Source organism: Melospiza melodia, assembly GCF_035770615.1.
Source record: "Melospiza melodia melodia isolate bMelMel2 chromosome 7 unlocalized genomic scaffold, bMelMel2.pri SUPER_7_unloc_1, whole genome shotgun sequence".
Lineage (NCBI taxonomy): Eukaryota > Metazoa > Chordata > Aves > Passeriformes > Passerellidae > Melospiza > Melospiza melodia.
The window spans coordinates 1,298,186-1,323,215 of record NW_026948497.1 but is presented as its reverse complement, the minus strand read 5'-3'; the positions used below and the strand labels follow the sequence as shown (position 1 = coordinate 1,323,215).

Here is a 25,030-nt window from a genome sequence, read left to right as displayed (position 1 = left end):
AAAGAGGTTGTTGTTGAACCTTTTCTGGAGCCACCTGCAGCCCATGAGGATACAAAGCATTGAGCAACTGAGGCTTAATCCTCAGCAGCTCGTCCTGGACGCAGCCACTGAAATGTCGTCCATATAATGATACAGACGTGCATCAGAAAACTGCTTGTGAACTCCAGACAAGACACAGGCCACATACCATTGGCATATGGCCGGAGAATTTTGCATTCCTTGGCGCAAAACTTTCCATTGATATCGCTGTGTGGGCTCAGCATTAATTGCTGGCACCGCGAAGGCAAATTTTGGTCTGTCATCAGGATGCAAAGGAATTGCAAAAAACAATCCTTCAGATCCACGATGAGGACTGGCCAATTTGTGGGAAGCATGGTGGGTGACGGCATGCCCGCCTGCAATGTTCCCATGCTTTCCATCATGGCATTGACCTTTTGGAGGCCTTGTAACAACTTCCATTTCCCGTATTTTTTCTTGATGCAGAAGACAGGAGTGTTCCAGGGACTGGTAGAAGTCTCAAGATGACCCTGGTCCAACTGCTCTTGCACCAGATTTTGAAGGTGTCCTAGGGTGACGTTATGATGCTTGTGTCCCCATTCATGTGTTCTGTTAATGCTGGATATCATGTTCTGTGCCTTTAAGACTGGCTCTGAAGAGTGAAAGTTTTGTTTGGGTATTCTTATCAGCCTGGCGGGACACAGAGAGACTGTGGGTCTTGATTTTGCTGCTTTTGCTTTTTGCTTCGCTCTCTCTCTCTCTGCTCTCGCTTCTGCTTGCTTTTGCTCCTGCTCATTAACTAGTTTAGCTAAACAGTCCAAATTCCTCCCTGGACTGTTTGTCCTCTCCTCTTTTTCGACCATCTCAAACCTGCTCCAGACTGGGACCTGGGAACACCGAGAGTTTGCACCTTGTGGCTGCAGCAGCTGCCCCAGTGCTGGAGGGACTGAGAACAGAGCGACCACCCCTGAGAGAGACTTTCTGAATTCGTCACCTTTTTCAGAGCGGTGTCATCCGGTATTGTTCATTCTGTGTGCTGGGGGTGCTGTGCCTGTTAAATAAACAGGTTCTTTCCCCTTCTCTCTGAGGAATCCTTCCCAAACCGGTTGGGGGGAGGGGCTGTGTGGGTTTGCTTTCTGGAGGGGCCCCCTTTGGAGATTCTCTACCAAATTTACCCTAAACCACGACAAAATTTAGCACCCATCCTGACTGCATTTTGGTTGCTATTACTCTGTGTTCGTTTAAATCAGCTAATAGCCATGCTTTTTGAATTCATAATGTCTATTGGGGTGAAGGTTTGCATGCATTTCTGGTCCCTAGGGTTTTTTGAGATATTAATACCTCTCTGGTCCCTAGGTTTATTTTCTTACCCAGAAATAGCTTTAGTATTGTCCCTAATACGTAGTTTTTAAATCAGAGGGGCAGCGACCAGAGTAGCTATCCTGCTGGGCTTGGTGGTAATGATGTGTAAAAAGTTTATAAACATGCTAGGGTCTGCTCCAGGTATGAATGGTTCATGGCTATGGTTATGCATCCAGTTTGTTGCAGGAGGAGCAGGAGGGAATGAGGTTTTTCAGCCTCTGCTTTCCTTCTTCTCCTATGAATCAGTTGCATCACTATTGAAGGATGTTCAGTTTCCCCTCAATGTTAAAGAAACCATCTTTCTGGTATTCAATCTGGTAACCTTCGTCTATACAGCCTGCTGCTTCTCTAGAATGAGGGCTGAGATTTCTAGACGGGCTGATGAGACCTCTGACTCAGGAGTAGACCCAGGTGTGGAAAATCCTAAGTGGTGTGGGAAATGGGAGGATATGGGCCAAATCCTGAAGGAATTCTCTGACCCTATAGTCTGGGATTTTCCCCATGAGCAAATTCAGAACCCAGCTGAGGTGGGGAAATATCTGAAAGAGAAGTACCAGGATGAGCCTAAGGAGAGGAAGGTCATTGCAGTGAGCTGGGCCCTGGCTTGTGCTCATCACTCACTGCTAGATCCTGTCGGGCAGCAGACAGAGGCAGGGGGGCAGGGAGATAAATCAGCAGCTATCCCGGTGACTCAGGCTGCAGCTAACACTCCAGGCTCGAAGCCAGCAGCTAAACCAGAAAATAAGCCTCAACCAATGGCTGTTGCTGCCAGTACTAGAAGTGGGAAATGCACGGACAAGACCAATCGACCAGTGGATGATGTGGATGATGATGATGAAGGAGAAGGAACCTCAATGCCTCCTGACATAAAATCAAGAGTCAAAGCAGGTGCAAAGGTGCAAGATCAGATGCAAATATTGAATCTTATTCCCTGAAGGACCTTCGTGGCCTAAGGAAGGACTACACTTGAAGGTCTGATGAATCCGTAATTAGTTGGCTGGTCCATCTCTGGGATGCTGCACGCAAGGCTACAATTCTGGATGGCACTAAAGCCAGGCATTTGGGATCCCTGTCACAGGATCCTGTCATAGACCAAGGAATGATGAGGGGGGCTAACTCTCACAGCCTCTGGGTCCTAAGAAGCGTAGCAAAAAGGTACCTGTGCGCAGATGATCTCTCTATGCAGCAAACCCAGTGGAAAACCATAGAACAAGGGATCCACTGCCTGAGGGAAATGGCAGTGGCAGAAATTATCTTCTCAGATGATGTAACAACTAGGAACCCAGACTTAGTACCATGCACATCTGTGATGTGGCGAAAACTCGTACGACTTGGGCCACACGAATATGCTTCTGCCTTAGCCATCATGAAGAGGGATGAGAGGGATGAGACTGTGCTTGACATGGCAAGGAAGCTCCGAGCATATGCAGATGCTGTACATGGCCTGACACATGCCAGAATCGCAGTGGTAGAAACACGTCTGCAGAACTTAGAGGATAAGATAGAGGAGAATCATAAGAAGCTTAGAGAGGAGATTAAAGAAGACCTTCTCCTTCTCCAAATTTCAGCAGTACAGATCCGAGGTTCTGGTCTCCAAGGCAGACGTTACCCAGATGGTGAGAGAAGGTACACCCCAGGAGCTGAGCTGTGGTTTTACCTGCGTGATTGTGGGGAAAACATGAGAAGGTGGGATAGGAAACCTACTGCTGTTCTGGCACGACGGGTGAGAGAACTGAAGGAAGCCACCAGAAGGAAAGCAGCTCCAGTTGCCCGTAGCCGAATGGCCAGGTATGATGATGATGACATGTCTGATACCCTTGAAGGAACATCCAAAACATATGCCCAGGCAAAGAAGGATAACCAGGCTTAGAGGGGCCCTGCCTCTAGCCCGGTAGAGGCCAGGGAAAATCGTGTTTTTTGGTCAGTGTGGATTCGTTGGCCTGGCACATCGGAGCCACAAGAGTACAAAGCTTTGGTCGATATTGGTGCGCAATGCACATTAATGCCATCAAGATATGTGGGGATAGAGTCTGTTTCTATTGCTGGTGTGACAGGGGGATCCCAGGATTTCACTTTGGTGGAAGCTGATGTGAGCCTAACAGGAAATGAGTGGAAGAAGCATCCTATTGTGACTGGCCCAGAGGCCCCATGTATTTTGGGCATAGACTACCTTCGAAGTGGGTACTTCAAAGACCCAAAGGGACTCAGAAGGGCATTGGGAATAGCTGCTGTAGAGACAGAGGGCATCCAGCAATTGAACACCTTTCCTGGGTTATCTGAGAATCCATCTGCATTAGGATGCCTGACGAAAGAAGAGCAACGAGTGCCAATTGCCACTTCCATAGTGCATCGACGACAGTATAGAACCACTCGAGATGCTGTGATCCCCATCCATAAGATGATCCAAGAGCTGGAGAGCCAAGGGGTGGTCAGCAAGACCCACTCACCCTTCAACAGCCCCATTTGGCTTGTGCGAAAATCTGAAGGAGAATGGAGATTGACTGTGGACTACCGTGCATTGAATGAAGTGACTCCACCACTGAGCACTGCCGTGCCAGACATATTAAGAGCTCCAGTACGAGCTGGAGTCCAAGGCAGCAAAGTGCTTTGCCACTATAGACATTGCCAATGCATTTTTCTCCATTCCTCTGGCAGCAGAATGCAGGCCTCAGTTTGCTTTCACATGGAGGGGAGTGCAGTACACCTGGAACCGACTGCGCCAGGGGTGGAAGCACAGCCCCACCATCTGCCATGGACTGATCCAGACTGCACTAGAAAGGGGAGAGGCTCCAGAACATCTGCAGTATATTGATGACATCATTGTGTGGGGGAACACAGCTGCGGAAGTGTTTGACAAAGGGAAGGAAATCATCCAAATCCTCCTGGAAGCTGGTTTTGCCATTAAAAAGTCAAGGTAAAGGGACCAGCTCGTGAGATTCAGTTCCTGGCAGGGAAGTGGCAAGATGGACAGTAGTAAACCCCATTCATTTAGCAAAAGCACCATGGAGAATCTAACAAAAGGAATGCTGACACAGCAGCAAGGAAGCTTCCTGACTCCATGGACATCTGCCCTATAAACTGTCTCTATAACCATGTAAGGCAATGCCATGGTAGCCTTTACCTATCGGTCATTTTATGGTCCCCCTAATCCCTTGCCATTGGTCAAGTCTGGATACTTGCCAAGCCTATAAAAGTAGCATGCTGTACCCTACTAGCTCAGAAGAAGAAGAGCCGAGACCCTTCGTAGACCCCCAAATAAAGCCTTCTCTGTGGAACAGCTTCTGCCTTCTCCTTCTCCTCTCTCCGTCTGCTGCTGCCTGGGGCTCCACTACCCAGCAAGCAAAGAGCTGAGGTCCTAAGAGCTGCTAATCACTATAGAGCTGAATATCACCAGGCTGGCTAGAAAGGTAGCCCCCCGGCATTGGCCTGAGCTGGCTTCGGGCACCCGGTCCCTCCTCAGGGACTGAGATCCTGAGCACCAAGGCTCTGCTTCATGATAAGGCTGATCGGAGGCCTTATTAATGGATGGCATCAGATTCCTACAGACGTAATCAACAAGATCACAGCGATGTCTCCACCCACCAATAAGAAAGGGAGAGAAATGGCCAAAGCTCTACCTCTACACTGATTGCTGGATGGTAGCCAATGCTCTGTGGGGATGGCTGGAGAGGTGGAAAAAAGCCAGCTGGCAGCGTAGGTGTCACGGTTTGATGCTGGCACAATGCCAGTGTCTCCATGAAAATATATGCTCCCTGGTGTCTGCTGTGAGATATGACCAGGAATAAGCAAAGCAGACCCCACTCAGAAATAAAGAAAAGAAACCTTTATTAACTAAACTACAACTCTAAGTAACAAGAAACACACAGGGAAAATGAAAACTTTCCAAAAACATTTCCTCCCCCTCCCACCAAATTTCCAATACATCTATCCCACAAATCACCAACTCTCGGTCCATCACCAACCTTTAGGTAATGAATTCTCAGTTCATCAAGGGGAGAGGAATCCTTCTTGTGCCATAGGCTTCCCCAGGAAACACTGCTGAAACCTCGTGTGTTTCTACGTCACTCGTGGCACCGCCTGGAGAACATTGTGACATCTTCCTTCCATGCTCAGTGCTCTCACCACTGCACATGGTCAAGAGCTGCTTCTAGGGTTGTCCTTTTAAGGATGATTTGTCCCGTTCCAAAAAGGGCACAGTCTCACCTTTGGAACACCTGTGCCCCCCAAATTTCACCCCCTGGGGCCCAGGGGTACCAACACTGAACCCTCTTGGCTCTGAGCCATTGCCTCCCCCTGGATGCAGTCTCTGTGTCACAGGAAACATGGTTCTGTCCATGGCTATACAGGAAAAGTCCAGCTAAGGCCACTCCATCATCTCTTCCCACCTAAGATTCTTCTCTACTCTCCCGACATCTTTCACTTGCCCAGACCTTCACACTTGCACATTTCCTTCCTCCATTTCATCTCTTATCTCTCTTCTAGGAAAGGTTAATGTTCTGCAAAGATTTCCTTGTCCGAAAAAGGGTTAAAAGCTTGGGCTCTGCCCGCCCAAAGCTCCCACAGCTGCCGGACCCCTTCTCGCTGCATCCCCCCGCCCTTCTCCGCCAGCCGGGCTGTGCTGCCAGCACAGGATATCAAATTTCACGGTGGCACAGGCGCTCTGTCTCTCTCTCTCTCCTGGGGGGAGGTGTGGCTGCCCGATGCCTCTCGGGGCTCTTCCACCCTTCCATCCTCGGGCCAGGCCTACCTCACCCAGCCCCAAACCAGCCAGGAGCTGGGCAGGGGAGGCCCTGCTTCCCTCGCTGGAACCCAAGAGAGCTTCCCTTGGGAGTGCTCTGCTTTTTAACCCCTGAGTTCTCAGAGGCGTATCCAATGTCCCCAGTGGCCAAACCAGGTGCCAGTATTCAAATGTGAGCACCTATTGGCCTGACCACTTCATATCCCAGAAAACTAACTTCCTCTCAAACCGTGACATCTATATACCTCAGTCCAGTTTATCCCAGTCTGTAGCAACCCAGTCCATTTGATCCCAATCCTTATTTGATCCCAGTCCATATTTAATCCCTGTCCATAGCTTATCCTAGTCCATATTTGATCCCAGTCCATAAAATCTGTCATTTTTGATCCCAGTCCAGTTTATCCCAGTCCATAGTTGATTTTAGTCCATATTTGATCCGAGTCCATTTTTTATCCCAATTCATATTTGATCCCAGCCCATATTTGATCCCAGTCTATATAACCTCAGTCCAGTTTATCCTACACTGTAGGATTCCAATCAATAATTGATCCCAGTCCATATTTGACCCCAGTCCATATTTGATCCCAGTCCCTGTTTGATCCTAGTCCATATTTGATCCCAACCCCTATCTGATCCTAGTCCATGTTTGATCCCAGTCCATATTGCCCTGCACACATTCCAAAAGTCTGCAATTCCAGCTCCCAGCCAGGAAAAGTTGTTCCCGCCCTTGAAGGGAAACGGAGCAAAATCCTACAGAGACATTTCCCTGTCAGCCTTCAGGACTTCAGCTCCTGGGACTGGGAATTGAAATACTAGTTGGGAAATAAAATAATAAATAATCAGGGGAGGGTCTGTGGGAACCCTAGAGGGGTGATCTAAATCAGGGCAGGGGTCAATTAAATCAGGGCAGGGTCAATTAAATCAGGGAATGGGACAGCTAAATCAGGGCAGGGGTCAATTAAATCGGGGGAAGGGGAATTAAAACAGGGAAAGGGTAAATTAAATCAGGGGAGGGGTCAATTCATGGGAGGGGTCAATTAAATCAGGGAAAGGTCAACTAAATCAGGGGAGGGTATTGGGTGGTCCCTGAGGCAATTAAATATAGGGAGGGTCTCTGGTGGTGCCTGGGTCAATTAAATCAGGGCAGGGTCTCTGGTGGTCCGTGGGCCCAGGGAGACACTGAGAGAGAAACAGAGCAGGCAAGGAGAGGCAGGAGAGAAAAGGGGACACCAAGACAATGAGCTGAGAAGGCGGCACTCTGCAAACATAACTGCAAAAGACTGAACATGAACGGGAGAGAAATCAATAAGTCTCAGAGTTTTATTTGCTGTCAAATACATCCCACACACCCAGCCCCACACAATCTCCATCCCACCACTCTAATTGGGACCCCACGACTCTAAATCACCTCCCAGCCTCATCTCAGCCTGATGGCTGCGGAATCGAGTGAGTTTGGTGTGGGACTGAGTTTTTGAGGTAGGTTTGAGCTCTTTTTGGGGTTAGATTGAGCTGTTTTCACTGGGATTTCAGTGGTTCTGAGGTGACAGATCTATTCCTCTTGGCTTCTGCAGTGCAAAGAGATGGAGAATAGAAAAAAATTAACGTGAAATTAAAAGTAGAAGCAGCCAGGTGTGTTCTCAACATGGATCACAGGGAATGTGAGTGACCAGGGCTGTGCCCAAAGTGCCTCCTCCAGTGGGGGATGGAGCAGGAGCAGCGCACGAAGCTCTGCCTGCACCCGGGGCACTCACAGGGCTTCCCTTACTGGCACCTCCGTTGGTGTTGGGTCAAGTGAGAGCTGCTGGAGAAGCTCTTCCCACACTGGGGACACTCGTAGGGCCTCTCCCCTGTGTGGATGCGCCGGTGGGTGATGAGGTTGCAGTTGTACTTGAATCCCTTCCCACAGTCAGGACAGCGGAAGGGCCTCTCCTCTGTGTGAATCCGATAGTGCCGGAGGAGATGGGAGCTGGTCTGAAACCTCTTCCTGCATTTATCACACTCGTAGAGCCTCTCCCCAGTGTGGATGCGCCGGTGCTTGACAAGGGTGGAGTCGTGCTTGAATCCCTTCCCGCACTCGAGGCATTGGAAGGGCCTCTCCTCCCTGTGAATCCGATAGTGCTGGAGGAGATTGGAGCTGCTCTGAAACCTCCTCCCACACTTGGAACACTCATAGGGCCTCACCCCAGTGTGGGTCCTCTGGTGCGTGATCAGGCCGGAGCTCTGGCTGAAGCACATCCCACACTCGGAGCACTTGTACGGCCTTTCTCCAGTGTGGATCCTATGGTGCTTCATCAGGTGGGAGCTCCGGCTGAAGCTCTTCCCACACTCCCCACACTCATAGGGCTTCTCCCCAGTGTGGGTCCTCTGGTGGACAATCAGGTCGGAGCTCTGGCTGAAGCTCTTCCCACACTCCCCACACTCATAGGGCTTCTCCCCAGTGTGGAACCTCTGGTGCCTGATCAGGTCGGAGTTCCACCTGAAGCTCTTCCCACACTCCACGCACGTGTGGGGCTTCTCCCCATCATGGAGCTGCTCATGGAGCACCAGCTCCGAGCTCTGGCTCCGTCTCCGGCCGCCTTCCCGGCCCAGGCTGGCTCTTTCCCCCTCAGATCCCCGCCGGCTGCGTTTGCAGCCCCTCCTCATGTGGCATCTCCGGGGCTTTTCCTCCCCGCTCACTTCCTGCGCCGTGGAGCCGCTCAAAACGGCCTCTGCCACCAGGTTCTGCCGCGGGCATTTGTCCTCCCTGCTCTCCATGCTCAGCTCCTGCTCTGGGGGAGGAAGGACAAGGACAGGATGGGATTTGCCTCTGTGCCACAGGCAAGGGCAAGGAGATCCCCCCAGGGCTGAGCTGCAGCCGGGGCCGTGCTGGGCTGGGAGATGGAGCAGCACAGAGGGGAAAGGGGCACTGACTTCCTCCTCACCTGCCTCAGTGTCCCGGGGAAACTTCCTCTTCCTCTCAGCCTCCGTAGGGCTGGCAATGGGAAATCCTGGTTTGGGGAAAACAAGGGATGAGCGTGTTTGTAGGACTGTCGGGGGGTAGGACGGTCGGGACAGATGGAGACGAGAGATCTCTGCAGCCAGGGCGTGGAACTTGCGGTTTATGCAAAGGGCCTGGGTGCAGGGCCCTGCTTGGAGCTGCCAGGCACAGCTCGGAGCAGGCCCGAGAGAAGAGAGGGGTAGAAAGGATGAGAGGGTGAGAGAGTAAGACAGGCAAGAGCATAACACAGTAACGTTCCCATTACAACACAATAAATTTTCTTCTGTGTTGAATATTCTATTTCTCACCAACCAATCTAGTACAAGATACAAATCCTATAGCATTTACATACAGCCTGTAAGAATCATTACATCACCATGTTACATTTTACACCCTAAAAACTCCTCTCTGGACCCCTTCTGCTGAGCTAGTGGGGTTTGCTCTGACCCTTGGATCTGTCTGCAAGCAGAGGGAATTTTTTCATCAAAAGGGGATTACCTTCATTTGGGTCACACCATTGTTTTCCAGTTGTTCACTAACTGACGTATCTCAGAGCTTGCTTTCATTTCAGTCTTCCTTATACTTTCTATCTTCTCAAAGTCTTTTGCCAGACAATCATATTTATAAGGCTTTCCTGTTTCATCTTCATCAACACACACTGAGTTTGAAGGTCCCTTTTGCCCAAGTCCATGTCTAAAAGTCACCGGCCATCTCGTCTCCACGAAAACCTCCCAAACACCCAGATTCAGCCCTGAAAAAGCCTCCCAGGAGTTCCCCGTCCCTGGTCCTCCCCTTTGCTGTTCTGGGGTTCCCCCCTGTCCCAGCTGCTGGGGGTCATGCTTGGATTGGGGGTCCCCCTTCTCCTCAGTGCCCACCCTGCCCAGGCTGCTGGCAGTCCCAGCAATGCCAAAAGCTCCCCCTGCTTCGCTCTCCCCATTTCGGGATGCCGGGGCTGTTTGGGCTCCCGGGCTCCCTTCTCCCCTCATTCTCTGCTCTGGGCTGCAGCGGCTCCAAGGAGTCCCCCCTGCCCCTCTCCAGGCTCTTGAGGCTCCCGCCAATGGCGCTGCTCCCCCCTCTCTGGGCTCCCCACTTTGGGCTCCTGGGGGACACAGGGCTCTGCTCCTCCAGGCTGCCTCTGCCAGCAGCCGCCACCACCACCCCCCAATGTACCCCCGAGGGGCCTTTTCCACTCAGCCTTGGACTTCTTCATTCTCCAAACATCCCCAAAAACCCCAACCCAGGGACCCCCCGGGATATCTGGGCCCAGCTCCCCCTCCCCGCGCACCGGCGCGATGGGGGGGCGATGATCCCACAGGTGGGGGCTGCGAATGCAGGCAGGGATTGACGGTGTGGTTCCCTCAGCTCAGCCTTGATCCGCCTTTGTCCCTCCTCTTCCTCTTCCTCCCACTCCTCCCCTTCCATCCCCCATCCTCCTCCCCCTCTGTCTTATCCCCACCTCCTTCTCCTCTTCCATCTCTCCCCTTCCACCCCATCTCCTCCTCCTCCCTAACCCCACCTCCTTCTCCTCCTTCCATTGCTGCTCTCTGCCTTCATCCCTCCTCTTCCATCCCTCCCCCTGCTCCTCCTCCCTAACCCCACCTCCTCCTCCCCCTTTGTAATGAGTTAATGTCTTAGTTTGTTCATCAAGTTGCTAAAGACTATGAAAATGGGAAAAGCCAATAATAGAAAAACCGCAATGAAAGATGTAACAAGCTAGTATGTTGCAAGATGAATATAACGGGCTAATATACTGCAAAACAAATGTCATAAGGCTTAAACTGCAAAATGTTAGAAGCTAATATATTGAAAGGCTAAATAAGCAATGTGTAATACGTAGCTATGTGCCTATTGTTTGCCGAGGAGTAAGGGGCAAGGCCCTTGACACGGGTAGTGGGCCTGCTATGATTGATAGCACAATATTTGCTTATCTGCTCAATAAGCTTAAAGTTCCAGGAACCAGACCAACCATACCAACTAAGGAAAGGTTGACCGTGGGGCAAGAAGTGAAAGACTACCAGCCTTCATCTTCAGACCACCTGGAGGCAGACTACGACCGCCTAATAACAGGAGGAGAATGCACAGAGTACTACCCTGAAAGACACGCCAACCCGGAAGCAGGACTGTATATAAACCCCACGAAATACCAGAAGCGGGCGGCAGTTGGCGGAGCGGAGACTCCCCTGTCGCCCAGCGCTGATTTGCTTTTTGCCTTGGGGCTCTCGGCTGCTCCAGACAAACTGGGCAAACTGGGGGCTGCACATCCAAACTGGGCCTTGCTGGGGACCCTGCCTGGCCACTGCCAGCCCTTGGGGCTCCTCTCGGCACATCCGCCAGGGGGGAACGCACACAGGGCTGGGGGATCCCAGCAGTGGCAGCACTGCCAGGGACTGGGCTGGACTGGGATCGTACTGGGAGTGACTGGGAGTGCACTGGGCTTGTACTGACATCATACTGGGATCATACTGGGAGTGACTGGGACTGTACTGGCCTTGTACAGATATCATACTGGGATCATACTGGGACTGTACTGGCGCTGTACTGACACCATACTGGGATCATACTGGGATCGTGATGGGACTGTACTGGGTTTGTATTGACATTATTCAGGGATCATATTCCCATGCCAGGGCAGACTGTGATGGCAATGATGGACACTGGGATCATACTGGGAGTGAGCAGGAGCCTGCAGGAGGCAACTGAGACCATGTTAGGGGCAAATGGGATATACTGGGAGTGACTGGGATTATGCTGAGGATGACTGGGAGCAGCTGTGAGTAACTGGGATCATGGTGGGAGCAACTGGGAAGAACAGGGAGTGACTGAGTGCATGCTGGCAGCGACTGGAAACTGCTGGGCTTGTACTGGGATGAACTGGGATCATACTGGTGGTGACTGGGATCATACTGGCAGTGAGTGCCACTACTCTGAGGCTGACTGGGAGTACTTGGGAGCAAATGGGATCATACTGGAAGGAACTGGAAAGATGGTGGAGGGAACTGGGCTACCCTGGGAGATACTGGGAGTGACTGGAAGGAAAATGAGGGTGAAAGAGAGGAACTGGAACCATGCAGAGCAAAATTGGTTTTTTCTGGCAGAGTCTGGGAGCACACTGGGCTCATATTTGGATCATACTGGGAGTGACTGGACTAATACTGGGAGCAACTGAGTGTCACAGTGAGCACTCCCTGCACATCATCCCCCATACTGGGAGTGACTGGGAGCAACTGGGAGCAAGTGGCATCATACTGGGACTCACTGAGTTGATTGAGGAAGCAACTGGAACCATGCTGCAGACAGCTGGGACCAAACTGGGAGAGACTGGAAGTAAGTGGGATTATACTTGTAAATAATGAATATTTTGTGAATGGGTTATCCCAAATATTAAAATGAATATTATATGTCTTGTGTTAGAAAGTACTGCTGTATTAATTCTCTTAAGTAGTAAGTCGAATATGGTTTTATGCTATTAAAAAATGTTAATATATAAACTATGCTTGGTAAGAGACTTTTTATAAAGAAAGGACTTGCAGTGAGATAGCAGCCACAGGATACCTAAATCTTTAAGAGAAAAAGAATTGATTGCCCTTTTATCAGAAGAAATGAACTTCTTCCTGCCTCAAAGGCGCTGTTAGGTTTCAGAGGAAGAAGCTGGCACTGACCAGACAGAATCCTGTGTTTGAACGGAATTTATGCATCATGTATGAAGTGTATGAATATGCAACAGGCTATTGTTTTTAATGGTTAATCCTGTGTTAACAGGTGTCCTTTTTTAGGCTTCTGCTGCCCAGAAAAAGGTACCTGGACATCCGTAACTCTTGGTATTTATTGTCTCATATTGTCCTAATTCGATTTCTCCAAACACTGATTACTCTAATTTTATTACTATTTTTCATACCCATTTTATTACTATTATGGTTTTAGAATTTTAAAAGCAAGTGATTGGCGTTTTTCACAATTTTGGTAGCAGAGGATGGTTACTAACACCTCGCTGCCGGTGCTTTAGGAGAGTCAGAGTGGGGAAGGCGCGCCCTGCCCCATTGGCAGCCTCGCTCTGTTCCCCCTGGGGTGACCGACACACACAGGTTATGGTGGACAAAAGGAGACAATAAAACAAAGAGAAGGGAAAAGGCTCCCTAGAACCGCGGTAATTGGCCCCCTAAGAGTAGTAATGTGCATGAAGAACCCGGGAAGGAAAAGGGATTGGTAAGTATTTCTCACGGGGGGCAGGTACAGGGGGATGAATGTGTGTGAATGAGAGGCGGGCTGGTTGTCTCAGACCTGCCAAGTGAGTGCTGGAGTCTCCCACGCTGCGTTTCCGACTTCCCGCGGTAAGTGCCCAGGAGAGAGACGAAGTGAATGTTAACAGGAGTGAGAGAATCCCCTGGGGTAACTGGCACTGGGTCCCAGAGAGGGGCTGGACCCCTCGGAGGAAGGGAGCAGAGGAGTTTTCAAGCCCAATCCACTAGGAAACGGGACAAAAGGAGCCCCTAAAAATTCTGCTGGTTTGAGGGATAAGAGTGCCCAAGAACATCCAGAATGAAAACCTGCTGGGTTGAGGAATTAACATTCCAAGAGCATCCACGGTTGAGCAAAATTCTACCGGACTGAGGATATGCTCAAGAGCATCTGGGGTTGGACAACACAGCTGGGTTCAGGGACATCCAAGAGCACAGGGACTGGCCAGAAACACCTAAACTTGTAATAGGTGATGTGAAAGTGTATGGTAGAGATAATTAAAGCTATTAATGTATAAAATATTGTAAACTCCACACTAAGTCTCTTGACCATCCTTGTAGGGAGCAGCGTCTTATTCATATACATCTAGTTCCTGGACTCGGCTGAGATAAACATCGGGGTTTTTAATGTAAGAATAGAAGCTTCCAGGGCGATAATCGCTGGCTTCCCCGAGTCACCAGGTCCAGCCAAGAGTGATTAACACCTCGACGATTATACAGCTAACAAGATGATCCACAGCGCCACCCTGATGCATGTGAATGCTGACTTCCCCAGAGTCTACTGACAACATCAGACACCGGGACTGAGTCTTTGTCCACCTCTGCACGGGTAAAGACACAGTTATGCATGGGAAGAGACACAAAGAACATTCGGTCATCTCTGCCTCGAGCAGAATAAATTGTAAAAGAACTCGCTGCGTCAGGCAGCATTTGTGAACAGGGGGAGACTCTGACATTCGGAGCTCAGATCCGTGTTCACCCAGCACCGAACCCGGGCTCGACGCTGACCCTTGGCTGTGGTGGTTTTGACAACCGAAATTCAGTCGCACAGACAAATTAATAAATCTTTGCTAAGTTTTCTTATAAGTTTGGCTCTCGATTTGATTATTTATAACAGAAGGTACCTTATTGTTGTCTTGTTGTGTGTGAGACTGAGTCACACACAAAATCAGCCTCAGCTTCCCGGGTGGGTGGGAAGGGGGGGGTCTGTGGAAAGAGGAGTGTGTGACCCACAAATGAGCCATTGTTCTCCTGGGCGTGTGGGGGCTGTGGCATAAGGTACAGATGACCTGCAAAGGGCCATTGTCCCCAGGGCGTGTGAGGGGGCCGTGGCTAAAGAGTGTGAGTGACACACAAATCAGCCTCACAGGTGAACGGCACCGGAGGCAGCAGAGTCAGGGCCCTCCCAGGAGGCCCGGAGATACTGAGACCCAGAGGCCACCCCAAGGTGAGGGGGGCCACAGGGACCCGCGATTCTCTGTCAACAGGGATCCACTCTGTGTCCTGAGGGTGGGAAAGAATGTGTGGGAGAGAATGGGAAATAAAAGTGAGTGAATGTAGACGAATGAAAGTATAGGTAATGTAGATTCTGTATTTTAAGCTTCACTGTATCTCCTTGGAGGGAGGTGTATTTTACTGAAAGTAGTGTGAGAAAAAAGTTTTTTATTTTTCTGTGTGTAGTTGAAATAAAAGTGGTATTTAGGTTGTTAGTGAACGTGAAAAACAGAGGCAGAAGATGAATAAATGAGATCTTGAAAAATGAGACAGAAAACCAGTAAGTTGGATACAGGGAAAAAAAAGGAAAAAAAATAGTCCTCTGGGAGTTATATTAGCTAACAAAGATACAACTCCTTGCAAAAGGAGAAAATACAGGGTATGTAGTAGTCGATGGGAAAAACATGCAAACAATGGAACAAAGGAAATTAACCTTAAACTAGTAAGCTCAAACTTGTGAATTATATACTTTAAAAAGAGCACTAGAATATTGAAGACAAAATAAAGAAACTATATATACTGATTCAAGGTATGCCTTTACAGTAGTACATACCTGTAAAAAATTTGGAAAGGGAAAAGATTACTTATTTCAAGAAGAAAAGGACTAGTATTACATGAGGAATTTATTTTAGAGGTTTTAGAGGCATTACAATCACCTAAAAGAGATAGCTATAGTACATATTAGGGAACTCCAAAAGGGAACGACCCCAGAAAGAAGAGGAAATAATTTGGCAGATCACAAAGCTAAGGATGCAGCAGAAAATGGAGCTGAAAGAGTTATGTTAATATTAACTCCAAACGAGGAAAAATTGGAAATTCCAAAGTTTAGGGAAGCCGAGAGAAAAAACTTAAACCAGACAGGAAGTGAACAAGATAAATCGGGGAAATGGAAACTTCATGATGGAAGACAATTACTTAATAAAATGTGCTTCTAAGAAAATATTAGAAGACATGCATCAGAAAACCCACTGGGGCACTGAAGCTTTGTGCGATCATTTCTTAAGGAACTATGAGTGCATTGGGATTTTTGGATTTGCAAAGCAAGTAACTGAAAGATGCTTAATTTGCCAAAGGATAAATGAAAAGGTGATGAGAAAAACAACATTGGGAGGTCATGAGTTAGCTCATCGGCCATTTCAAAGTATCCAAGCAGAAGTTTAGATTTGCGAGGCTCTGGATTTATTTGTAAAAAAACCCATTTAATCTAGAAGAAAGAGAATATGCCATATGTTAGACAGGAGATTTTAGGAGCATAAAAACCTTTAAAGTATCAGAAAGGCCCGAGAAAAAAAAACAAGAAAAGAAAAAGGGGAAATGAAAGGGAAGGGAACAAGAGGAAAAATCAGAAAGACAGTGGGATCCTCTGCAGGTCTTACCCCCTCCGTTCGCGGCCCAGGCGCCTGTCCCGGGTCCCGGCTCGCTGCCCGCCTCAGCTCCGCCTGCCCCGGTTTCCATCCCAGGTGCGGCCTCACTGCCCAGGGCAGCTCCACCTGCCCCGGCGCTGTCGCTCAATTTGTGTGCCCTGCTCCCACTGCCTGGCCCGCGGCCGCTCTGCCGGCCGTGCTGGGGAAGATGGGGGTTGCTCTGTCCTGCCGCCTGCTCCGAGGTCACCGCGCCCACCGCACCCAGGGGGGATCCCAGCCATCCCATCCCCGGCTGCCCTGCCCATGCCACCTGCGCTGGGCACCACCACTGCTGCCGGGCTCTCCCACCTGCCTTTGCTCTGCCGGCAGCTGCCAGATCAGCCGCCATCAGCCATGTGGGGGCTACCCACGCTCCGCCTCGGGCTCCACGGGAAGATCCCCCTCTGACGATTCCGGCTGCAGACCCTGCCCACACTCCCACCGAGCCTCAGCGGGATATCCTCCCCTGACCCCGTCCTGCTCTGAGTTGCGTCCCCTTGGTAACCACAGCTCCGGCTGTTCAGGGAAACTCTCTCTCTACAGAAAGCACCTTATTGAAACACTACGAGCTCAGTTAAAAGGCAGCCCTCTCCAAATTCTTTCCCAAAACATGGGAGAAAGGGTATAGAAGGTAAAAAAGTGAAAGAGTTAGATGAAGGGATTGCTCTGTTTCCGTTCAGAGAGGTTCCCATGGGAGGGATGCGCTGCCCCGCCCCACGGGAGCCACCAGCGCCCCTGCCGGCCGTGCCCGGAACTGCACCCAAGGGCAAAGCGCCGCAGCCCAAAGGCCGGGACTGGGTCCGGGCTCTGTTTGCTGTCAGTGCCGCAGCTGTTGGTGTGTGTTTGCTTTATTATACACACTAGTAAAGAACTGGTATTCCTATTCCCATATCCTTGCCTGAGAGCCCCTTGATTTCACCAGTTTAAAATTAAGAGGGTGGGGGTTTGCATTCGCCATTCCAAGAGAGGCTTTTTCTGCCTTCCCGAGCAGACACCTCTCTTGTAAAGCAAGACAAGCACCCACAGGCACTGAGGGGGCTGCAGGAGGGGCACAAGAAGGCCCTGCAGCACTTGGGCACAAAGGCACAGCAGGTGAGTGCAAGAAGGGAGCAGCAAAAGGCCAAGCTGAAGGCAAAGGCCAGGGCACAGTTCCCACAGCCCCTGAGGGATCAACGCCAGGGCCCAAGGGGGCCCCAGCACCCAGGGCACAGCTCGGCCACAAGCACCTGGCAGAGGCATTGCCCTCCTCGGCAGGGGAGAGCCCACCCAAACAGCCCCTGGCAAGGAACCAGGGCTCCAGCTGCAGGGCACAAGGACACTGCAAGCACAGACAGCAGCACCCTCAGGACCAGCAAGTCAACCCCTTGATGGACATGGATTGGCAGGGCTGTCACAGCTCCCATCACACCAGGGACCCTCCACACTGGAGCCTTTGAGAACATTCAGGGTGGGTCTGCATTGAGAGGAGGCATTTCCTGATGGACACAGGGGCCTCTCAATCCACTCTGAATCTTAGAACTAGGGGGAAAATAGTAAAGGAATGTTTTAATTTTTAAGGGAATGAGTGGGAAAGATGAGCAGGTATGATTTGTTCAAGCACTATAAGAAGCTGGGAGGGATAGGTGTGAAAGAAATGAATTTCTTTTTCTTCCTCCTGTGATTGTAATTAACTAGGAAGGAATTTGAGTGCTGAATTTTAATACAGTAAAAGGGGATACAGAGGCCAGTTCTGTTCTACCTTTGTGCCAAAAGTCTGACAAGGCCCATGCTGAAGTGAACCTCGAAGTGGGGGAGCCCCAGGGAAAGTAGGAAAATTAGATATGGAGCCTTTAGAAATTACTTTAAAGCAACCAGGACAAGCAATTCCCTGTTCCAAGTGAGGGAAGGAAGGGCTCACAGCCTGGTATTGAGTCCCTCTTAAAGGCAGAGCTTTTGGAGCAAGGGATGTCTCCCTACAACACTGCTATCCTGCCAGTCAACAAACTGGATGGATGGACAGGAGGAGGAAACACAGAATTTTCAAAGGTTAAAATGAAGATTAACTGAGGTGGCTCGCCTGGGCCTTCCAGACAGAGAAAAACAATTTGAATTATAAGTGGATGTTAAACAGGATCTTGCCAAAGGAATTCTTGTGCTAAAATGTTCAACCCAGTGGCCAGAGAGTGGCCTCATTGTCTGCAAATTGTGCAGCCACAGCTTTCATGGGAGCTGAGGCCTGAAAACTGATGACAACAGGAGGATCTCCTAGACTCAATTCTGGCATCAAGTTAAAGCTTTGACAACCTAAACAGCCTCTAAATAGATGAGCAGGGCTCGGTTATTACAGTATGAAACTTGTTCAATGGTGCAGGAGGATTTAGAACTGAGGACAAGGCAAGGGTTTAACCCAGCCTCCTGTGTGAACAGCCTGGAGAGGGGCTTGCAAGGAACCCAGGCCTGCACTCAAGGGACAGAGCTCCAGACCCAGGCTGGGAGAGATTGATGATGGGACATTCCCTGGCCTGAGGGAGAAAATGTGTTTGTGGATGGCTCTGCAAGGGCAGCAGAAGGGAAAAGAGCTACAAGACAGGCTGTTATTAAGGACGGGGAATCAGACACAGCGCAGGGCACCGCCCCATGCTCAGCTCAACCCGCGCAGCTGTGGGTGCTTCTGAGAGCCTGGCACTGAAATGCCCTGAGCAGGAAGGCTTCAATATCTTCTGCTGACACCATGGCACCTAACAGGGGGGCAAAAGCAATTCTCACTGCTTCAGCAACCACTGGAGCAGATATCAAGGGATATTCTCCCACAGGAAGCTGGGCTGGCACAGAGCCTGCCCTGGCACTTTGCTGCTGCCAACACCCAGCCAGGACATCGGCTCCTGCCTAAGGAGTGCAAAGCAGCACCATTGGTGGCCAAGGGGCCCATGCCAAGTGTCCCTGAGGCCAGAAACAGCCGCCAGCACAGCTCAACACGGGGGGGGGGGGGGGGGGGGGACGGGACCCCTCAGCCTGGCCTCAAGGGCTCTGAAGCCACAGAGATTTGCACTTCCCGCCCGCAGCAGGAGGATGGGAGGCCGCCCCTGAGCCTGCCCTGAAGGCAACGCAGCAGCAGCCAGGGCTCCACAGCGGGCCAAGCCCCTGCGCCTGCCCACAGATCCTCGCCTGGAATCCTCTGCAATCCTGGCCACCCTCCTCTGCCAGCTCCAGCCACTGGGGCCAAGCCTTGCTGCCACTGCTGCAGCTTCAGCGCTGGCTGGGCCGGCACTGCCACAGCTGCTGGGGAACACCACGGCACAATTCCACTCTGGGGCTCACTGACACCCACACTCTGGGCTGCCTGCCATTGCACTGCTGCAAAATGTACCGATTTCGGTTCTTTAAAACCTTATTTCTCTACTCAGGCTTGGTTTGTCTTTGCCTTTGGGAAAGGAATTTTAAAGCTTTTATTTACAGGGTGTTACACCACTCAATGGAGATGAGTTCAACATCCCAACAAACTGGGAATAGCCCAATGACACCCACAGAGATAACGACCAGCAGCAAAACATCAACACTGCCCAGCAGCAAACAGCAACCAACAACTACCCCAGACACTGCCCCCGGCACAGCTGGAGACACCTGGGCTGGAAAAGGCTGAGAAGGAAATCCAGGAGTGTGGAGACCGAATTCACATCAGAGGGGAAGAAATCCGGATCCAACAGGAAACCAAATACTAAAAGCTTACAAAACTTGGAAGCAATGAACATTAAAGCAGTGAATTTAGATAGGTTCTACATAAAGTTTAGGAAAAATCGAGTAAAACTCACATGGCATGGAATGATTTTCTCTGCACAGCTGGGCTATTTGTGAAAGAAATTATTTCTGTTGCACATCCTGGCCAGAACCAAGGAATGCCTTGACTCTCTAACACTAAAGAGATTCTTGGAGAGTTTTTATTTTCCCTGCCAGTTTAAGAGACAAAATTATAACATGAGAAAGATTTTTCTTAATATTCCCACTTTATATTGTCAGATAGGTTTGGGATGGAAGTGTGAGAATCAATTTTTGGTAGGGGTATTTCCATGTTCGACTTTATATCACATTTTGCAAAACTGAAGAGCTTTAACCGTAGTACTTTTCACTCATAATACTTGTAACTTGTAAATAATTAATACTTTTTTTTAAAAAAAGCAGATCCGGGGCGGGGGGCCACATGTGACTCACCAGATGGCTGCCCTGGAAGAGAAGCTCCGTTCCAGGCAGCCTCCAGAGGAGCTTTAGAAATGCAAATGAACACTGCCCGGCAAAGTGTGGACAATGCACCTGGGTCTCTTGCCTGGGGCAGGAATTGGGCTGATTCCCTCTGCCCCTCACCCCAAGCTCTGCCTGCTGGCACTGATGGAATTTGCACAGCTCAAGGCAGAGCCCAGGGGAGGATCTCTGACCCTGCAACAGAAACGGGTGAAGCTGAAAAGGGAAACAGCAAATGCAGAATGTTGGGAAAAGTTCACTATAAATAAATGGGGGGAATCATCCCTCTGCCGTCTCCAACATGTGCTGTCACTGTCTTTGTTATATAGGGTATATTAGAGCACTGGGGATTTTTTGCTACCAAAACTTCAGGGAAATCAGTTGTGATTACAACTATTTGATGATTTAATTAGGCAAAAGCAGTCAAATGATGCAGCCCTGGCCGGAAAGAGCGGCCAAAAATGGGGAAAAGATGAACGGCCAGCAGAACAAATCCTATAACACCATGGACCAGCCCCTGGGAACCCAAACCAATTCATATCAGGAGCCACAGAACCCATTTCTCATTTCAATGGCATCATTAGATTACAAGCTGCCCTCGGAATAACCAACCAGACAGCTCCAGCTCCTGACCCTCCTGCTGACCAACCCACTGAAATGAGGAACACAACACTAAACCATGGGATGGGATCAGATCATCTGTTAGCAGAAAAAGGAGGAGTTTGTGGAAAATTAATTTACTCAAACTGCTGTTGGCAAATAGATGACAAATGAAAAGTGGTGAAAAAAAAAACAAAAAAAAAAAAAAAACAACGGAAACAAAAAAAGCAGCTCATGTATTGGTTCATACGTGGAAAGGATGGGAATGGGACAGGGTTTTGTGGCTCCCTGGCAGACCATGGGTTAAACCAATGCTGTTTCGTCCCTGAAGTGCTGCAGCAACTCTCATCTTTTTACCATGTTCCACACCTTGAGAGTGCAGCTCATTCAGCAGCTGAGCGAGGGGCCAGGGACTCGTAGATAAGGAAGTAACGGGCGAAACCACCAGCTTCAATAAATGTTAATTAGTAACATGGACTGCTGCTCACGGAAAGACCCGCTAAATTCCTGAACTTCGAGAAGAAAAAAAACATAACAGAGCCATGAATATCGGCTGTTCTACAAAAGTGGGGGTGCACATTAACGAGGACAAGCAGTTGGCGGATCGGGAGGTCTGAACTTTCCAAGCACCTCAGCAAGTGCACAAAGGGAGAGGGAGATAAGGCCGGGAAAATGAGGATAAAAAGGAGGCTGAGAACTACAACAATGGCAGAGAGCGCACGGCAAATGCCCCACGGCCTCTCCCTCTGCTCAGCAATAAAGTCACTTTTACAGGACTCCTCTGTCTCCTCTGCGCACAGAAACCTCCGGCCACGGCAATTTCCCCGCACAGCCCCGGGCACGGGGCAGCCCCCTCTGTCCCAGCCACAGCAACCGGGCCGAGCCAGCGCTGCTCCGGCAGCGGCTCCTGCCGAGGCAGCGGCCGCAAGGAGACCGCGGGCAGCCGCTCCCGCAGCGCCCTCACGCCAGCGGCAACACGCGCCGGACACGGCACAACGAACCCGCCCGAGCCCCCTGCCGCCCCCGAGGCCCGCAGCCAGCCCCGAGACCCCGCACAACCCAGCGCGGCTCCCATCTGCGCTGCGGCCGCCTCCGAGCTCCGCCGCCGCCTCACCGCGCTCCGGCCGCTGCCGCCGCTCACGGCACCGCACACGCGCTCCGACAATGGCGCCGCTGCCCAGCCACGGCCGCCCTCAGCCCGCCACCGGGCCCGGCTCCGCCCCGCTCCCACTAATCAGCGCGCCACAACCACGACTGACGGCACCATCGCCCAATCCCAGCCAGGGGCGGGCTCTGCACACGGCATAGCCCCGCCCCGCGCTCTCAGGGCCCCCCGGGCTGCGTGAGGGCAGAGCCGGAGCTGAGGAGCAGCCCTGGAACAGGCCCGGGCCTGAGGGGGATTGAGCTGAGAGCACAAACAAACTTCTCCGCAGCTCCCGCCACGGCTTTCCTGGCACTGCGGCTTCGGTGGCTCCGGCTCCGCGAGAAGCCCTGGAGCCTCACTTCTCCTGTCCCTAATTAGGAGCATCAGTGCATCGCTTTGATTTCCCCTAGAAATGGGAAACCGCCCTAAAGCCCTGTGGATGAGTGGGGGAGGGGAGAGATTTCTGACAGAAAACTCCAAAACCTCAGAGCAGGATAATGAGAAATAAGTGAAGACCCTTAAATGCAGCTTTCCCCCACGCCTCCCTCCTTCCAGCTGCGCCTCCTACCCCGGCAGTGCCGCAGACAGGGAATGGGGCCGGGCTCAGTTCATGCCCCGGGGCTTCTCCCTCTGCTCAGGGACAGGAGTCGTTCCCCTGCTGCACCCTGGGCTCTCTCCCACCGGAGACTTCTCCAGGAACTTCTCCAAGCTGAGTCCATCCCATGGGGCACAGCCCCCTCCAAGTGCTGCAGCGTGGGTCACTGTGCCCCAGTTTCTCAGTGCTAATCTCAGGGGACTGCCTCTCGGGATATTACCGCTACAGCACTCGCAGCAGAATACACACACATTTTAACAGCTCTGAGCAGAAATTTAAAAAACCAACGAGAGAGTGAAAGAGCGAGATTCCTATCGCGGCGCTCCGGAGCGGCGCTGCGGGAACGATCCCTGCGCCAGCACTGCCGGCCCCAGGCCAAGCCCAGCCCCGCAATCCAACCCCGCTGCTCACAGCGCCCGTCCTCCCCGGCCCGGGGCACAGCGAGCCCCGCACCCGCTGCGCTCCCGAGCACAAAACGCCCCTTCCCACCGCGCTCACCCGATAAACACAGCGCCCCTGCAGCCGCTCACGCCTCTCTCGCTCCTCCCGAGCTTCTCGGCCTCCCGCACCCTCTGCCCCGCACCTGGGCCCCGCCAGTGCCGCGGGCTGGGGGCAGCAGCTGCACCTTCCTCTGCCTCTGCTCCAGCCCTGCCCAGGTGCCTCGGCTCCCTTCGTGCTCGCCACAAACTGAGGCCTTCACAAGGCTGACCTAGAACAGAGGCCAGACACGGTTACACAATAAAGCAGGCATTTGTTAAAAGGCCTCCATGGATACACCTTAGGCAGAACAAGAGCCCAGCCAGGGCTACGCCCAAGATGAACCAAAATGGCCACAAAATGGACGGCCGGTCACGAGGTCTGTCACTTTTATAAGTTCTGCTCCATTTGCATATTGGAGTTAATTATCCAATTATGTCTTTAGATGATGAAGTCCCATCCTTCTTGTTTTTCTCTCTTCAGTGCCCGTTGTTTATGCTCTTGGGCCTGAAGTTTGGATTATTTGTCCTTGGGTTCCCAGCTAGAGCAGGAATTGTTTTGTCTCCCTGCTCTGTGAACAGAGCTCAGCATCCCTTAATATGAAGCCCAGACCCAGAGAGTAAAGCAGCACAGAATCTGAAAAATAGAAAAGCTAAAACCTGAGGCATCAAATCCATGAGAGCCCCCCACACACTCACCCCGCCTCCCCCTCGGCACCCCCAGGCCCTCCCCATTGATTGAAGCCCCCAAAATGCTCCCAGGCCTGAGCCCCTCTCAGCCCCTCTGAACCCCCGGCCTGTGTTCTCACTTGGGAAACCCCAAATCTTTGGGAATTCTCAACTGGGATTACCCAATTCCCTGGAAACCTCACCTGGGACCCCCAAAACCTCACCTGGGACCTCCAAACCTTCCAGGATCCCCCCAACCCCCCCAGGACCCTCCAAACTTTATCTGGGATTTCCCCAAACTCCCCCGGGAGCCCCCAAACTCCACCTGGGATCCCCCAAACCCCCCAAAATACTGCTGAAAGTGGGACAGAACTGGTGGCACTGGGTTGCTGACACTGGAATGAAGCTAGGGACACCGGATTGGTGGCACTGGAATGGTGACACAGGGGTGGTGGCACTGGGACAGACCTAGGGACACCGGGGTGGTGACAGTGGGATAGAACTGGTGGCACTGGGGTGGAATTGGTGGCACTGGGCTGATGGCACTGGGATGGAACTGGGGACACTGGGACAGGACTGGTGGCAGTGGCACGGGGACACGGGGATTGAACAGGTGGCACTGGGCTGGTGGCACTGCCGTGTCCCTGGTGCCACCTGTCCAGTGTCCCCATGTCCCTGCAGTGTCCCTGGGGTTGGCTGAGGACGGTCACCTGCTGCTGGCCCTGGCCATGGTGGCCGTGTCCTGCAAGGTGGCCTGGCAGGATCTGGGGACATTGCAGCATCACCTGGCCACCAACGGGGCCACCAGAGGGACATGGCCCTGCGCCTGCATGACCGCGCCCGGCGGGTGGCGGCCACCAGGGCCAGCGCCGAGGCCACCACGGCCACCAACGAGGTCACCGCGGATGTGCTGGGGCAGGTGGAGGAGGTTACGCTGGCGCTGGGGACATTGGTGGCCACTGTCACCCGGGACAGGGAGGTGACACCATGGGGGACAAGGGGACAGGGCTTCCCCAGCGCTGCCCGGGCGCTCGGGGACATCGTGGTGGCCTTGGGGACACTGAGGGAAGGGCACAAGGAGGTGATGCGGAGGCTGGAGGGAATTTTCTGGGAATTTTCTTTGCAATT

The 25,030-nt window shown here is 51.6% G+C and overlaps 1 protein-coding gene across 2 annotated transcripts; it reads right to left on the bottom strand.

Annotated features, from left to right (window-relative positions):
- Positions 1-5,167: 5,167 nt before the first annotated feature.
- LOC134432764 (zinc finger protein 239-like) lies at positions 5,168-23,520 on the bottom strand. Of its 2 annotated transcripts, none has more exons than XM_063181670.1 (3): positions 23,256-23,520; positions 9,019-9,084; positions 5,168-8,865 (listed from the first exon to the last, which is right to left on the bottom strand). In XM_063181670.1, the coding sequence occupies exon 3, from the start codon at positions 8,849-8,851 to the stop codon at positions 7,859-7,861; it is 993 nt and encodes a 330-aa protein (XP_063037740.1). In that variant the 5' UTR covers positions 8,852-8,865; positions 9,019-9,084; positions 23,256-23,520; the 3' UTR covers positions 5,168-7,858. The 2 variants fall into 2 exon arrangements, with proteins under 2 accessions (XP_063037740.1, XP_063037739.1); XM_063181669.1 differs by lacking the exon at positions 23,256-23,520 and adding an exon at positions 9,573-10,137.
- Positions 23,521-25,030: the final 1,510 nt, after the last annotated feature.